We start from the raw sequence: 15,037 nt of genomic DNA, 5'->3' as shown, positions 1-15,037 counted from the left end.
TTCTGTGAGAGCCAGATATACGAGTATACCCAGAGTCACTGCTCCCTTGAGTAGAGATGCGCCGAGGTAAGTAATTTAGGGCTCCTAAGGTAGGCGAGTTTTCGCTTTCTTTTCGTTTTTTATTACCCGCCATGGTTGCCCAGTGGCTATGGTGTTGGGCTGCTGAGCACGAGGTTGCGGGATCGAACCCCGGCCACGGCGGCCGCATTTCGATGGGGGCGAAATGCGAAAACACTCGCGTACTTACTATTTAGGTGCACGTTAAAGAACCCCAGGTGGTCAAAATTTCCCGAGTCCTCCACTACAGCGTGCCTCATAATCAGAAAGTGGTTTTCGCACGTTAAACTTTATAATTATTTTTCGTTTTTTGTTATTTTGCGAGCACAAGTAGATTGCTCACGTCATGATCACGAGCCTTGATTTCCGCTTTCGTGCCATTCTTGTTCTAATCGTTACTCAAAATACAGCATTTGTATAGTATTAGAGTACTGTATAGGCTCCACAAAGGGAGCCTGTGCAGTAAATACATCAGGTAAAGCCTGCCCTCTCTCCACCCAAACAGAAATGCATGTCACCTCATGGAAGCTATAGCTATTTTACCGCCATGTTCAGCGAACTTACCATAGCACTTACTCTCGTCTATGGCTAAAGGAATATGCTGTCCGAAGCCTTTCGGGCATTAAAAATGAAGAGCTATGTTTTCTTATCACAATTAAAATATTAGACCCTTCTGCAGAATGTGTTTTCAAAAGTGATCACGCCTACAGCATCTCGGTACTTTCGCTTTTTAACTAAATTCGGCCTTATACAAGGTGTATCAGTGATTATATTCAGATTTTTTAAAGTGCCAGTGAAAGATAGCACAATTTTTTTCCATGAGCGGGTCTACTCAAAGAGGCGGTCATTACCTGCACAAAAATTGAAATGCATAATCAACTAATTAAAAATTCAATAATTAGGTTTTTAACTGATTGCCTTTGGCGCATATTGCAATTAGAAGTTCTAGCGGGTGAGTCTGCAAGGTAAAAAAAAAATTGTGTGTACGATACACGAGATATGTGCCGTTAAACTTGCGCTAACAATGCACTGTTGTTCCACTTACTTACTTAAAAAACGTCGTTTCATTCACTGAAGCAGAAAAGTTACTGGAACGCCCATGCATTTCCCCGCAAAGTTGGGTAGTTAATATGTCGATATGGTGTCATCCTGGGATTTCGTTCCAAGTGGATCCGCCTCGCCAACTCTACGGCTAGAATTTATAAATTCTATCTGCCACAGGCAATTCTTAGCCATTTTCTAAGTGTTGTCTGAAACACCCGGTAAATGTCAGCCCTTATATTTGCGCTTCTGAGAAGAGCAGGATTGGAGAAACATCGCGAGGAATGGCGCAGTCTCCTCGAGAAGAGTCTAAAAAAGTACGACAGCACAAGGAGCCACTTTCAAACGTATTTCGTTTAACTGTAGCGGGGGCCTTAGGGGCATCCGCTTCGTTCTCCGGAGGTACTGGGGTTGAACCTTGTTGCCTCCACAAATAAGAAATTCGCCGGATTTTTATTGTGTGTAGTTGTCATCCGGCGTGTTATACTTGGTGGGTTTCCCTGCTTGTAAGGCGGCCTCACAAAAAATTCGGCGTGATTTCGAAGGCAGTTACCGATCAGCGGCGGCGGTCTTGCTTCTCAGAACCTTCGAGAGGGCTCTCGAAGGACCACTGCTGCCTGGAGCTGCATCGCCGAAACGTCAACCTGGGCTCTTCTCCGCCTGTTGTAAGATTCGCGACACCAGAGGCCATATGAAGGGGTTTTGTCACGCCCTCGAAGTTCGGCGGCATTTGAAATGGTACACGCCCTAAGAAACCAGTCTGATGGGCCGAGGGACATCTGTCTTCATGCTTATTGTGGGCGTCCGTCGCCAGCAGGTTCTCAATCTCACGATCTCCCCCAGCTGACGCAGAAGAACGAGGCCCCAGAGCATCATCGACCTTTTACAGAAAGATATAGGCGTGTCATAGGAGAGATAAATCAAAGCGGAAAGGTGAAGGTATGGAGGTGTCCTGCCAAAAAAATAAAAAAGAGTAAATTAATAAGACAATCCGGGGAGACCAAAAACATCTCATGATAATGTTTAAAAACAGCGCTAGCGACACAGGACATAGAGCGCTGGCATTCCCTTTTCCGTGTGCTCTGTTTGTAGTGCTGCTTTAAAGCGAAAGCTTTACTAACAGCGTCGAACCGAATTGCGCCGTTGCCAGCAATTTCACCTCCATCTGACCTCAGCTGCACAGTAGCCTTAGCAACGCATCACGTGATTCATTTGGCCCACGTTCAAAACCAACCTGGCCCACTTGCAAAGTTGATATTTTTTGGATTGAATAACTTTAATGAAAGGTCCTGCGAGCTACGGGACGCAAGGTCCCATAGAGTGGGATACTCCCACTTTGGGACCGGGAGTTGTAACTCCCTGGCCGCATCGTGGGCTCGCTGGACGGCCCAGAGCTGCTCCGCCAGGTCCGTGCTGCGTAATGCTTCTTGTAGCCTGGCGGAGTCTTGATCCTTGTTTGCGTGGGTCCGACCACACGGCCAGAGCAAGTGATGTACGTCTAGTGTGCTATGGCAATTTTCGCAATATGATGTTTTGTATAGGTCAATCATGTAGTGATGCAGTCTGTTCTGCGTGGGGTACGTGTTTGTTTGAAGCATTCTGAACGTGAGTGCTTGAGGCCTGGTGAGCTTATTGTGAGGTGTGCTGTATATTCTGCGGTCTAGATAAAAGTGCTTTGTTATCTCGTTATATGTGGAGGGAGGGAGAAAAGTTGATATGGCCCACCCTCAGTATTGACTTTGCTCTAGTCGAACACATGACCAAGTGAAAAGTATCGCGCAGAAGAGACAGAGGGCTTTCCCATTCAATGCACGTAAGGAAACTTAAAGGGCCCTGCACCACCTTTTATCGAAGTCTAGAAATCTATTTGAAGTTAAATTAGACTATAGCTGAAATACTTGGCCGCAACAAGTTCTTCAATGCGTTCAGTAGAAGCCAAGTTATTGACAATGAAACACAGCCTGCATGCGCGGTGCTTCGACTTCTTCAATGATTTGCATTGTGACGGCTACGGCAGAGCGAGTTGTGCCCACAACGCTCCGAATACTGAACGAGGGCAGTTCCAAATTGCTTTTCTTTGTGCACGTTTGGATATACATTTTGGTGTCACTATTTTCGATTTTGGCGCACATGACGCGCCAAGCGTGCCTAACGGGGTTGTCCTCAGTGAGCCGCAGTGCGTTCGGCCATCGCGGTATCTACGCTACGCTGCGGACCACAGCTGCATGCAAGTCCACCGCGTGCTTTATGCACGACAAGGCTCGAGTGCGCGCTCATATGCTGCTGTCTGGCTGTGGTAAGCAGTGCGCTTCGGCTTTGTCTTGCACCAACTTGACGGACGCCTATTAACCATGCGCATTTTTTAGCGCTATCACTAGCCGATTAGGAAGCAAAGCCTGCCAAGGCGTCTAACAAGGACGGGCTAGGAGTAAGCGCGTGCTGGCGCATGTGGTCTGACCTTAAGTTTCGCGTCGTTCGAGGCTCGTTGAGTGGTGAAAACTAGACGAAATCGAGGCCTGAAGGCTATACGACGCCGACAAGCGTGAGCAGTCTTTATTCGGCTTCTTTCGGAAGTGCGTAAATATTACTGAAATTTGAAAGCATATTTTCGCTTACTCTAGCCTGTTTATTAAACTGCGGCCATAAATATACAAGGTAAGAGTAGGAAGAAGCGTACGTGGCAAACACCCTTCTTGATTGACGTCAGCTATCTGCCAATTGCAGGTGCGTATGGGAATGCGCTATATTACGAAATGAAGCGTCTAGTAAAGAGTGAGGAGACGGCTTCTGTTCAAAAGAGAGCGAAACGAGAGAGAAAAAATATAGAGGTGACCTTGCGCTCCGCGCACAAGATCCATACGCCCCATACAACTGCAAAATTTGGCTTAGATGTTCACAGCAGCGTAATTTGTGCCCGGGCTTTGTATCTTCGCCAAGCCCAAGCGGTGGTTCAGGGTCCCTTTCAGTGCCTCTGTAACTTTTTGGCGATATGATTCTGGACAATTATGTTCTCTGCGTTGTCAGTCGGCAAACGCTGCCTTGGCATCCTTCTTGCGCTGCGGAGTGCAGGTTCATCGTGCCCTTTCCTGGCCGTCAGTGGCAGGGCAAGCTTTGAGCAAACCCATTCCCGCATTACTGACGGCCAATGTGGCGCCGGTGGCAACCTCCAACGACGACTATAGGCACCCTACACCCGTCGCACGGAGCAGCCAATGGTGTTATAACATTGTAGCTTCCTTATCTATGCTCATTTTACACGGGAGGCCAACATCGCTGAAGCAAGCAGCGCCACTTATGGCTCAGTCATTGTTCGTAGCATGTGAAGTAGACCATAACATGCACCAGGAAATGTGTAAAGCGCATATAACCACGTTATGCTGTGGTTGGAAAAGTGGCACAATTCTAAAGCTGCTTTTGAAGCTTTGAGCATGACGAAAAATATTTCCTCTAGAGTAACTAATTGGTTGTTTACAATATAGAGGCGGGCGAATGGTGCTTTTCATGAAGCTTCAGCGAAGCGTTATGAGCTCGAACGTACATGACACTCAAGGCGTACAGGGGGGCACATGCGCCACCAACTCTCAGAACAAGGGGGAGGAGTTAAAGTAGGAGATTTGCCCCCTACCCCTCCCCACTTTTTTAAAGCCGGGTATAGACCTTTTTTATCGGGCGAAGAGGACAGGGTGCACAGTGAGCCTTTGCTCCTTTCTGGCTTGGGCGAGCCGGCGCGGCGCTGCTTGAAAGTATTCCTGTCGCGTGCTCCAGGACAATTTCGAGATGTTCTAGATTTTACTTTGCGAAATTTACGCCATGTGCGTTCATATAAGGTCGTCAAGGAAGCCTTTCGGTGCATCGGCAACTACAGTAGGCAGAAATGTGTCTTGGGGCGCAAAAATGTGACGCGCACAATCAGCCGCGGTGTGTGTATATGTTTCGAACTATTTTGCTTATATCGGTTCTAATTCAACATAGAAACCCGGCGTTTCCATATTATCAGCATTAAATGGCAAATCCGCTCACTGTCTGATCGCTTGGCGTAGGAAGTAAAACATAAAACATAAGAGCGCATGCTCGTGCACGGCCAACCTAAGATAACCAAAGAAACATCTAATCAGCAGGCACTATCAAATATTTGTGATACGCAGGCATCGTTCTCACGCATTTCAAGTCTAGTAGGCTTGAAATTACTATATGTCTACGCTAGCCATCCTGCATGAGGCCGATGGCACTGCTCAACACAGTGAACACTGCAGTTGGTAAACCAGCGTGATACGTATATAAGCTGCGTGTTTCGGCATTACCTTTTTGGTACGTATACAGCTATAATATATGAGAGGGATCACATGAAAATAATGCGATGGCCATTTTTGAGGACAAAATTTCCGTAATACGTGTGAGTGCGTCTTAGCGAACGGAAGGAACACAACCGAAAAAAAAAATCGGTTATCATCCTCTTTCTCAAAAAAGCAAGAGAAATCGGCCTAACACCGCATTACGACTTCGCATAGTCATGCCACAAAGCATTTATTATAACCGCTGATATATATAACGATATTTAACTACTGATGCCGTATGTTTGGACCATGCTCTACATAGAAGAAAGATATCTGTAATCCAGCGCTTACCACTGCTTAGGACACTCGCGCAGTTCATAAACGGTCGCTTTGTTGGACAAGCTTAGTTCAGACTGTAAGGTATGCTATTATTACTAGCCAAAACTATTTTATTCATGAGCCCAAACCTCATCCATCGAACCAAGTAATGACGCAATGTAACCTGTAGCGAACAGTCTGAACGCTTGTCAAAGTATAACAGCACAGTTCCTATCGTAGCGGAACGGTACCCACACTGTTACAATTGTCGCGTATGTTTCATTTCTCCCAAATCGCAGCTTAGAACTAGAGAATAATACTGCAATAAGGTCACATTAGTGAATGGAACATTCAGAAATACACAATTGATCTCCGAGGCTGATCGTAAGCTCAAACATATGCGTGCACACATCGCGCTGCATGCTCCGTACGCCTCAATGCCAGCAGAAATACCGACTTCAACCACTTCAGTACGTCTCGCAGAACTGTTTAGTGCATAGAAGACGCACGCATAGAAGACGCACCCCATAATTTAATTCTTTTTTCAGAGATTGCTTGCCCCTCACTAAAAAAAATAGTTGATACGTCACTGCATAACACGCCATCAAATGCGCTGGCTGAGTGTGCCATGCCTATATCTTGCCTCATGTCCGTGAGAGGTTTATATTGGAAGTTGGAAGGGCGCGACTAGAATGACGGAAGCATCACTGGGAACCGATGATGTCTAAGCTTGTCGTGGTAATAGCTGATATTCCTTATTTCACAATGAATCAATCCAGAGTAGATGCGCCATGCCGCTATACTTTGTTGCAGTGACACTAAGGGAATATTGAATTGTTTCTGCAGTGGTGACAAAATTAAAGGAATGTTGGTGGCAGGAGTGTGGGCAACACCGCCTGACACAAAACAATATTATTGGGTTTAGTATGCCAAATCATAGCGTATTTCACTACCTATAAATCCATGAACGTCGAAAAGAGTGGTAGCAAGCATCGGAAAACGCGGAATCCAATAAATAATGCACCTTTGGATAATTTAGAGTTTGGGATTATTTAGAAATTAGTACAGGGATCAAGTTAAAATGACGAACTTTCATGTCCATATCACAGGGGATCTTCATGTCTTAGCAGCACTTCCCGTCCGGCTAGTCTGTTCATGTGTAACATTAAGGAGGCAGATGCAGGAAAGTGGCGACATGAAAACTCGTTTGGATACGTCACCTGCCTTACTTCTGTTTGCTTTTTTGATATTCATTGTCATTATCACTACCTATACCTATATTTTATTTGGCACAGACGCAGCTGCAGTCTGAATGTTCCACAGACTTTGGTGTTTAGCTCGCCTTCGTACAGCACGTTCAATTCGTAAAGCGCAGGGTGGTTGCTCACCAAGTGTCCACAAACAACAGCAAAGACACAGACCCGCGCGCTCGCGGCGCTACTCAAAAATGAAATTCCTGCGGATGGTTCACTGCCCCCCGCCTGCCTATATGCATTGCCGCGAGCCTTATTCTTCACAGGCAACAAATGTGGCCGATTGGAAATGTTGCGTTAAAAAAAAAAAACAACTTCAACTTTGAATTAGGGCTGTCGTGTGAAAATAAGAAATTGCAACAAATAATTGAGGACCTTAGCCGAAAAAGGTGGCAAGACAACAAGAGTCAATGATCCGCAGTCAGCCTCTAGAATATGTGCAAAGGATACGTTTGTATAAGTCACTTACTCACGGGAGATTTACGAAATTTACAGAAAAATGAAAATGGGTTGGAGCGCCTACAGCTGGCATTGTCGAAGCATGATCGGCAGCTTTCCGCTGCCTTTGAAAAAAGAAAGTATGCAATCATTGCATTATATCAGTATTAACCTATGAGCAAACATGGAGTTTAACCAAGAAGCCTGAGAAGAAATTAAGCACTGCGCAACGGATCGATAGAACGAAAAATATTAGGCGTGACGGTAAGAGACACGTAGACCATGGTGTCGCTTGCAGAGCAAACGGGTGCTGCCGATATTCCCGTTGACATAAGGAACGAAAAGAAATGGGGCTGCCATCTAATGCGTAGTACAGATCATCTAATGCGTAGTGGTCTATCAGAGTTGCATAATGAGTGGCACATAAAGGGAAGCGCAGTTGAGGTTGGCACAGGATTATGTGGTATGAAGGTATAAGGAAATTCGCAGGCACAAATAGGAATCAGCTAGCACAACACAGAGGTAACCGGAGGGCGCTGGAAGAGGCCTTTGTCTTGCAGTGGCCGTAACTATTGGTTGAACATGTTGTTGATGACGATGATGATAAAAACATGGTTTGCGCGATGGCATGTGTTCAACAGCATGCGATAAGCCTCAGTTCTTTTATGCAGTCACTACTGACACATGCTAGTGACAAAATGGTGCACAAAAAGATTTCACCCAGAATATGCTACACGATTATACAAAAGGCACATCTACTGTTGCGTAAGACGCACCGCAGCCTTAACACACAGCCACATCTAGGAAAGGGCGTTATTCCGTCGGTGATGCGACAAGAAAGGCACTAACCTCGCCGATGTACCTTTCCAGCATAAGCGCCAAGCGTGTCCTCCAGCCCACCGAGAATCGCATCGATGTCGCACTCAGCTTCGCAAGGGTTCGTTCAGCTTTCTTGCCAAAAGTTCCGTGCCGCGTCGGTACGTAGTCACTTACGTAACATCCGCGCGAGTTCTCTGTAAACACCTGGCGGTCGTGCTCTGCTCGCGGGACAATCGTGCCGACAACGTGACTGATCTCGGGGCAGCGGTGAACGCGGCCGGGAACCCCGTATCCGCTTTGCCGACGATGACAGCTTCGCCTGAGCGTGCGCACAGCGACGTCCTGTGGAATTTGTTGTCGGCTTCCGTTGGGGGGACTGCCGCCGGAGAGCGTTGTCCGAGAACGGTGTTAGCGTGCGTCGTCCAGAAATTCTTGTTGTTATTTGTATTGTTGTTATAAAAGCACTATTCCTTAATGATGCAACGTTTTCAAATGAAAGTGCAAACGGAATTCTACTGCTGGTGCTAATTTACACAAGGCCGTATTTTGTATGACAGCCGTCTAACCCAAGTCGGCACGTGTCTGTCCTCCAATGAGGCGATATACGATTGCGCGTTTTTAGCGATAGCTTTCTTAAGGTATACTTCACGCATTTTCCAGTTCCTACGTGTGCAATTATCTCTCTATCTATATTTGTATCTAACCATTTTCCTCCCTACTTGGGTCACTGGATATACTCAGTGGTGGAATGGGTAGCACATCGTACAGCTGTGATAAGGTAAGAGGTTTCTACTTTGGTCACTAGGTATGTCGAATTGTGTACATACGTGCCGGTATTCAACGAAACTTTTTCACGCCGACATAGGTTATGGTACACGCAGGTCTGGACAGGTACTGCTGCTCGAAGAAACACTTCAGCGCCGACTTGGAGTACTGGGTATGAGCCACTAGGTCTGCGCTCGCCTCCAATGAGGCGAGCACAGACCTAGTGGCTCACTCCAATGATGAGTAGATGTGTCCCGCTCTTCAATGAACGTCTTTGATGATAGCTTGGGTAGCTACGTATGTTCCGATGGGGATGTGCCACTATTTAGTGACGGATAAGATCGCTTAAGTTTCTTCGATGCTGAGCGGGATCGCACCAACGTCACAAGACTTCCTAAAGGACAGCAGCCCGACGCGGAAGCAGGCTGTGGCGAAAACTGACTGGATATGTGCCACTTTTCAATGAATGCCATGCACACCAAACGCTTTAGCGAGTTGCGCAATGAATGGGCTACACATGTGCCGCTCTTCAATGAATTGCTCACCAACTTGGGTTGCTGAGTATGTGCCACTGAGTGTACGGCAAGCGAGGAAACAAACCTCAGCGTTCACAGGCACCGGCGCTGTGTTTCTCGCGTCGAAGACCACGCGCGCACATCGCGGCAGAGCTACTAGATGCTGCAGCAGGTCCAGCAAGAAGCGCAAGGAAAGAGCCCGGTTGATGTATGATGCGTTTCTCAGGCGTCATGGATTTCGGAGGCTACGCACAGACCTCGCGGTGGCGGCGCCCCATGGTTCCGAGGGGGGAAGCGCCAAAGAGGGATACCGCTGCAGTGAACGCCTCGCCATACCTCGTTTAGGCGGTGGCCATACGTTGTGTCGCTAATTCAGTGAATGCAAACGCATTACCTTCGACAGCATTCGTGGAATCGGTTCTGACGCATTTTCGTTTTTGGGCGCTGATCTTAGGTGCCTGTTTCTCCGGCGTGCGTCAGCGTAACCGAGCGAAGGAAAAAACCAGTAAAAAAAACACAAAGGAGAAGAGGAGAGGTTCACACCCCAACGACAGGTTGAAGTCTGGGCCAGTTGGTACATACTTGAAGGAAAAAACCAGTCAAAAACGTCCTTGTGTTTTCTTTTACTGGTTTTTTCCTTCAAGTATGTACCAACTGGCCCAGACTTCAACGTCTCCTCTTGTCTTTTGTGTTTTTTTTACTGGTTTTTTCCTTCAGGTATGTACCAACTGGCCCAGACTTCAACCCTTCTGCGAGCGAAGGAGCCCAGCGAAAGACGAGAGCTAACGCAGATCGCAGCGGGGGAAGAAAGTCGCGAGGAGAAAAGAGGAGGAAGAGGGTGCCGCCGAACAACGCCAGCTGTCTAGCAGGCGCTGAGCGTAAACATGAGGCAAAAAATAGAGGTGGAGGCGATGGCGAAAAGTGGGAATTGAGCATGTGTTGCGGCGAAGTATTGGAAGTGCGGTGACCGCGGCGGCGCTTCTGTCGGCGTAGTGCGGAGAGGGCGCTAGAAGGAAGTAATATCATGTTCGACCTCTCATACAAACAGGCCGGTACAGTAGTAGAGCAGCAGCTTCCAGGTTTATTTTATGCGGACAACATTGCGTTGCTAGTTAACAAGCAGAGTGATTTGCAACGTCTGGCTAATATCTTTGGACAGGAAGGCAATAATTAAGGTTTGAACTGCAGTGTTAGAAAATCGTGCGTATTGGTATTCAATGAATACAGTGAACAGACAGTGGCAATACAGGGCCAGAAAATACCTATGCAAGAAAATATATACACCTTGGTATATGGATAAATGAAGGCTATAGATATATGGAAACACAGGAAAAATACAATAACAGTGAAGCGGAAGAGAAATGCAGGCATAGAAAATGAAGCTCGGAGCGCTATGGGGATACAATAGGTAGGAGGTGCTCCGGGGTATGTGGAAAGGTGTAATGGTTGCAAGACTTACTTTTCGAAATGCGGCTGTTTAGCTTTAAATCAGGGGTACAATCAAGACTCGATGGGAACTAAAGGTCAGTGGGAAGCCCCACAATGGGCGCTCACGGGAAGACTACAAGTGAAGCGGTGCAGGGTGATATGGGCTGGAATAGTTTTGAAGTGAAGGAAGTTCACAGTAAAATTTATTGCGAATAACGGCTGAGGAACATTTAGGAAGTAAATGGGCTGGGAGAGTGTTGAGGTACGTGTGCAGGAAAAACATTGATTCACAGTGGAGGAAAATAACTAGGAAGCTTACCAGCAAATATGCGGCCTGTAGGGTGGGCAACACAGCGACAAAGAACGTCAAGCGGAAAGTCAGAGAGGCTGAAATAATCTCATGGGTGGCTGCAATGGAAAAGAAACCTGCTATGAGTAGCTACTTAAGAGGAAAAGACGAAATCGGGAAAGAAACCGTTTGTGGTAACTCAAAGGGAAGCTCATTAGTTTTCGAACCGAGATCGGGATGCCTTAGAACACGCACCTATAAAGGGAGACATAAGAAAGAAGAGGCATGTGCTTGCTGCGTTAAAACTAGGGAAACGATGTAGCATGTTTTATTAGAATGTGAAGACGTCTGCCCAGCGGTCGATTTAGGCACCACTGGACTGCTTCAAGCCCCTAGGTTCACTGAGAGCAGTGGAAAAGTTAATATGTCCGCAATAGAGATTAGCAAGAAGCGATTGGAAGATTGCTGTAACAAAAGTAGGGAAACTACAAAAAACGGAGACGTAAAACAGCAAAGTACGCAATAATGGGTCAGAAAATTTGGTTGTGGAAGCTCATACTGTATATTATTATTTTTTTTCTTCTTTAACCTAGGTAGGACATTAGGCAGTACAATAGCAAGAGCTTGGTGGCGCAACCTACCGCCCCGTTCCAAAGGGGACGCTCATAACATACAACCATCCGTCCACGTGGTGCCGTATATAAAAAAAAAATGTATGATTTCTAATGCATGCACCCATGTATGCAGCCTAACCAGCTTCGCTGGCAATAAGTCCCCAAATGAAAGTTGCCGCCCGACGAATTTTTTTTTTATATTGTCCTCTTGCCACAATGTAGGAAAAGGAAAATGCTCTTGCAAGACGTTCTCAGTTAGCCGTCACGCGGTGAATTCACAATTCACTGCGACTAGGTGGCGGGGCCGACTGCTCCTGTTAATAAAATGTGCATTCAATACCGGACACGAAATCTTCAGTAAACAGAACAGGGCAGCGACATCAAAAGTATAGGAAAGGACACTCAATTGTCCCTAGCCGGCTCACGCTTGTAGCTGTTCATTTCGGATACATATCGGAGTTCATTCATATCTCCTCTGCTGAGCAGCCGACTCAGCAGCCTAATCTATAAAAATACACATTTATCTACACGGTGAACGTTTTTACACAAAAAATGGCTTAAATGGGCTTGTCGCAGAGACGACACTCTAATGTAAATTCGGAACATTTTAAAATAGGCATTTTTCCGGCGTACCTGATAACAAGCGCGCTTGTAAAAAAATGGCTGTGGCTTAGCTAAGGTTAAGCCCAGGATGCGAAGCATATATACTAGCCTTTACTTTAGTTGTTGAAACACTGTTTAGCCTGGTGAACTGCTGTTGCTTGGCTATATTTGGTTCGGCTAGACGAAGAAACAACTCATGCGTTACTCTGCTTCGCCTTCAAGGTTGGAACGCGACAGCGTTCCCGTCGAGCCGCCAAAGGGTGTAAGACAATGGGCTACGGCGCAGCGACTACGCGCCCCGCATTGGACGCGGTGAGCGTCGAGCAACGCAGCGTTCGGCGCGGCAACGAAATGTGCGCCTGAGCAAGCGACGCCCGCCTGAGCCCTATAGAAACAGCTCGTTTCTAAGGCAACACCGCATTCACTAGAGGCGCTTTTGTACCGCTTTGAAGCATCGTACTCGTGGCTCAGTGGTAGCGTCTCCGTCTCACACTCCGGAGACCCTGGTTCGATTCCCACCCAGCCCATCTTGCAAGAGTTGAGCCAAAGCCACCTAGAAAATCAGTCTCTGTAGCACGCCACAACCTTCGCTTCTCATTCCAACGAGCAGCTCTGTCTCCAGGAGGCATCTCACCTCGTGAGTGTAGCAGAGGCAAGCGCAGCTGCTTATATACCACCGCGACGCCGCGAGCGACGGCGCGAGTTGGAGCCCCGTTTCTCCTCTGTCGTGACGTCACGGTGTCACGTGGTATTGAAGGAGACACCGCCGCGCCTGAGGAGCTGGGTTGAGAGCTCCCGTAATATGCTTCGCATAAAACGAACTATAGGGTGTTTGAAGGCACCCCAACCAAACAGTGCGGCATACAGGCCTAATTCATTCCTGATTTAACGCCCACCATTAAGGGTGCCACGATGGGCGTACAGCCCCTACACCGGGTATGCTAGATAGCTTGAAACGAATTTGAGGTTGTACACTTTATAGGTGAAGGGTACGTAAGGCTCATTGCTAATTAGAGTCGTGTGAACTTACGCGTCTTTTCAAATTGAATAATAGCGATATAATTGTACGTGTCTATACACACACACACACACACACATATATATATATATATATATATATATATATATATACGCGACCCTACGGCGTGCGGCAAAGGCGTCTACTACGGCGTCCGCGGTTCGCGTGGCCAACGCCGTAGCAAGCGGCAGTTGTGTCCAATCTGTACGGAGCGGCGGGCGAGGAGGACATCAAGGCACCCTAGCAGCCGCTGGGGAAGGGCGCCCCTCCTCCCTTTCCTCGCGCGCCACTGGAGAGGGCCTGCATAGGTTCGGCGTTTCTCGCTCGCGCACGCAATATTGAATCGCGTTGGCCTGCTCACCCTACACGCTTTCACTCATACGGAACCTTACGGCGACGGCGACGCCAGCGGCAGAAACGCTCCTGGAGTCTCCATATAACTGTTTTTCGAGTATTGTGACAGCTCAATTGACGCCATACTTTTCTTGCACACATGCTTCAAAAAGCGCAAATTTTAGTCTGAGTATCAACCCGTTTATCTTTTATTTTAAGAAAGCATGCAGAAACTTCCATGTAGTGATCTTAGTATGCGTAAGCATACCCAGAAATTTCAGTTGGCCCACTCCCGAATTTCATATTGGCCTACCCACACATCTCAGTTGACCCACCTCCGAATTTAAGTTTGGCTTCCCTCAAATTTCAAGTCCGCTCACGGCGAAATTGATCTTGGCCCTCCCCCGAATTTAAGTTGGTCCACCGCGAAATTTAAGCGGGCCCACCCCCAAAATTCAACTTGGCCCACCCCTCTTCGAGCCGTCGTATTCAAACACATAATTTAAGTTAAAGTCCATGGTGATAAGTTGATCTGAGTAACGCCTGCCGCGAAGGCGCGGAGGGCTCTCATTGCGTTTCATCCGGCGCCTTCACGAAAGGCTTCATTTAAATTAATTCTAGCATGTGCTTCAACAGAAGTTGGGTTTTGAATAAGGAGTTTACATAATTTCACCATGGAATTTCTATGGAACTCTATGTGTCCTATAATCATTCTGTCTGATCATTTTCTTTTTTTTCCTTCAATTGTTCCTTATCATATGCACATCTCAATCTCTCTCTCTCAAGCTACAAATTATCTACTTTTACACTGTTATAACGATTGATGTTGTGGTGGTGGTGGTGGTGGTGAAATGTAGCAACAGGCGGGTTTAGCCTGGCGAACAAGGCCGGCAATTGCTCCGCCCGAGCGTCTCGCACAATACCGCTGAAGGGTTTCACCATATGTCCATCAGACCGGTCTCCCTTAAAAAGTCGATGAGGAGACGTGAAGTTTCTTTGCGGGCTATAACTGATCCCTCGGGAAATATAAGGTCTTGCAGGCGTGCATGCGGAAGGTCCTTGTTTTGCAGATTTTTCAGGAGAGTGTCTCTTTCATCTTGGAATTGCTGGCAGGACCACAAAAAGTGCTCAATGTCTCCTGTCTCGTTGCATGCCGTACAGTTCGGAGAATTGATTCGCCCCGTTTTAAATAACCAGGCCGGTGTATAAGCAGATCCTGTCCTTATTCTATATAGAAGTGTGGCTTCCTCTCGGTGCAATCTCTTGGTTACG

At 47.1% G+C, this 15,037-nt stretch overlaps 2 protein-coding genes across 12 annotated transcripts in view; one reads left to right on the top strand and one right to left on the bottom strand.

Moving 5' to 3' along the window:
- LOC135919931 (transient-receptor-potential-like protein) overlaps positions 1 to 15,037 on the top strand; it is a 397,285-nt gene that overhangs the window by 181,678 nt on the left and 200,570 nt on the right. The gene's annotated exons all lie outside the window — the stretch shown is intronic.
- Positions 1 to 15,037, bottom strand: part of LOC135919933 (proton channel OtopLc-like) — a 153,234-nt gene that overhangs the window by 57,939 nt on the left and 80,258 nt on the right. Inside the window, exon 1 of one of the 4 annotated variants that reach the window (XM_065453954.2) lies at positions 8,231 to 8,505. The exons of 2 other annotated variants lie outside the window; for them this stretch is intronic. In XM_065453954.2, the coding sequence (XP_065310026.1) occupies positions 8,231 to 8,293 (63 nt within the window). In that variant the 5' untranslated portion in view covers positions 8,294 to 8,505. Of the gene's footprint in view, positions 1 to 1,651; positions 1,759 to 8,230; positions 8,506 to 15,037 lie in introns of those variants that run through there. One more of the 4 variants, XM_070534948.1, reaches the window with a different exon arrangement.

The sequence above is a fragment of the Dermacentor albipictus genome, chromosome 3, assembly GCF_038994185.2.
Source record: "Dermacentor albipictus isolate Rhodes 1998 colony chromosome 3, USDA_Dalb.pri_finalv2, whole genome shotgun sequence".
Taxonomy (NCBI): domain Eukaryota; kingdom Metazoa; phylum Arthropoda; class Arachnida; order Ixodida; family Ixodidae; genus Dermacentor; species Dermacentor albipictus.
Note: the sequence above shows the minus strand (reverse complement) of the source record. Positions and strands in the feature narration are given on the sequence as shown.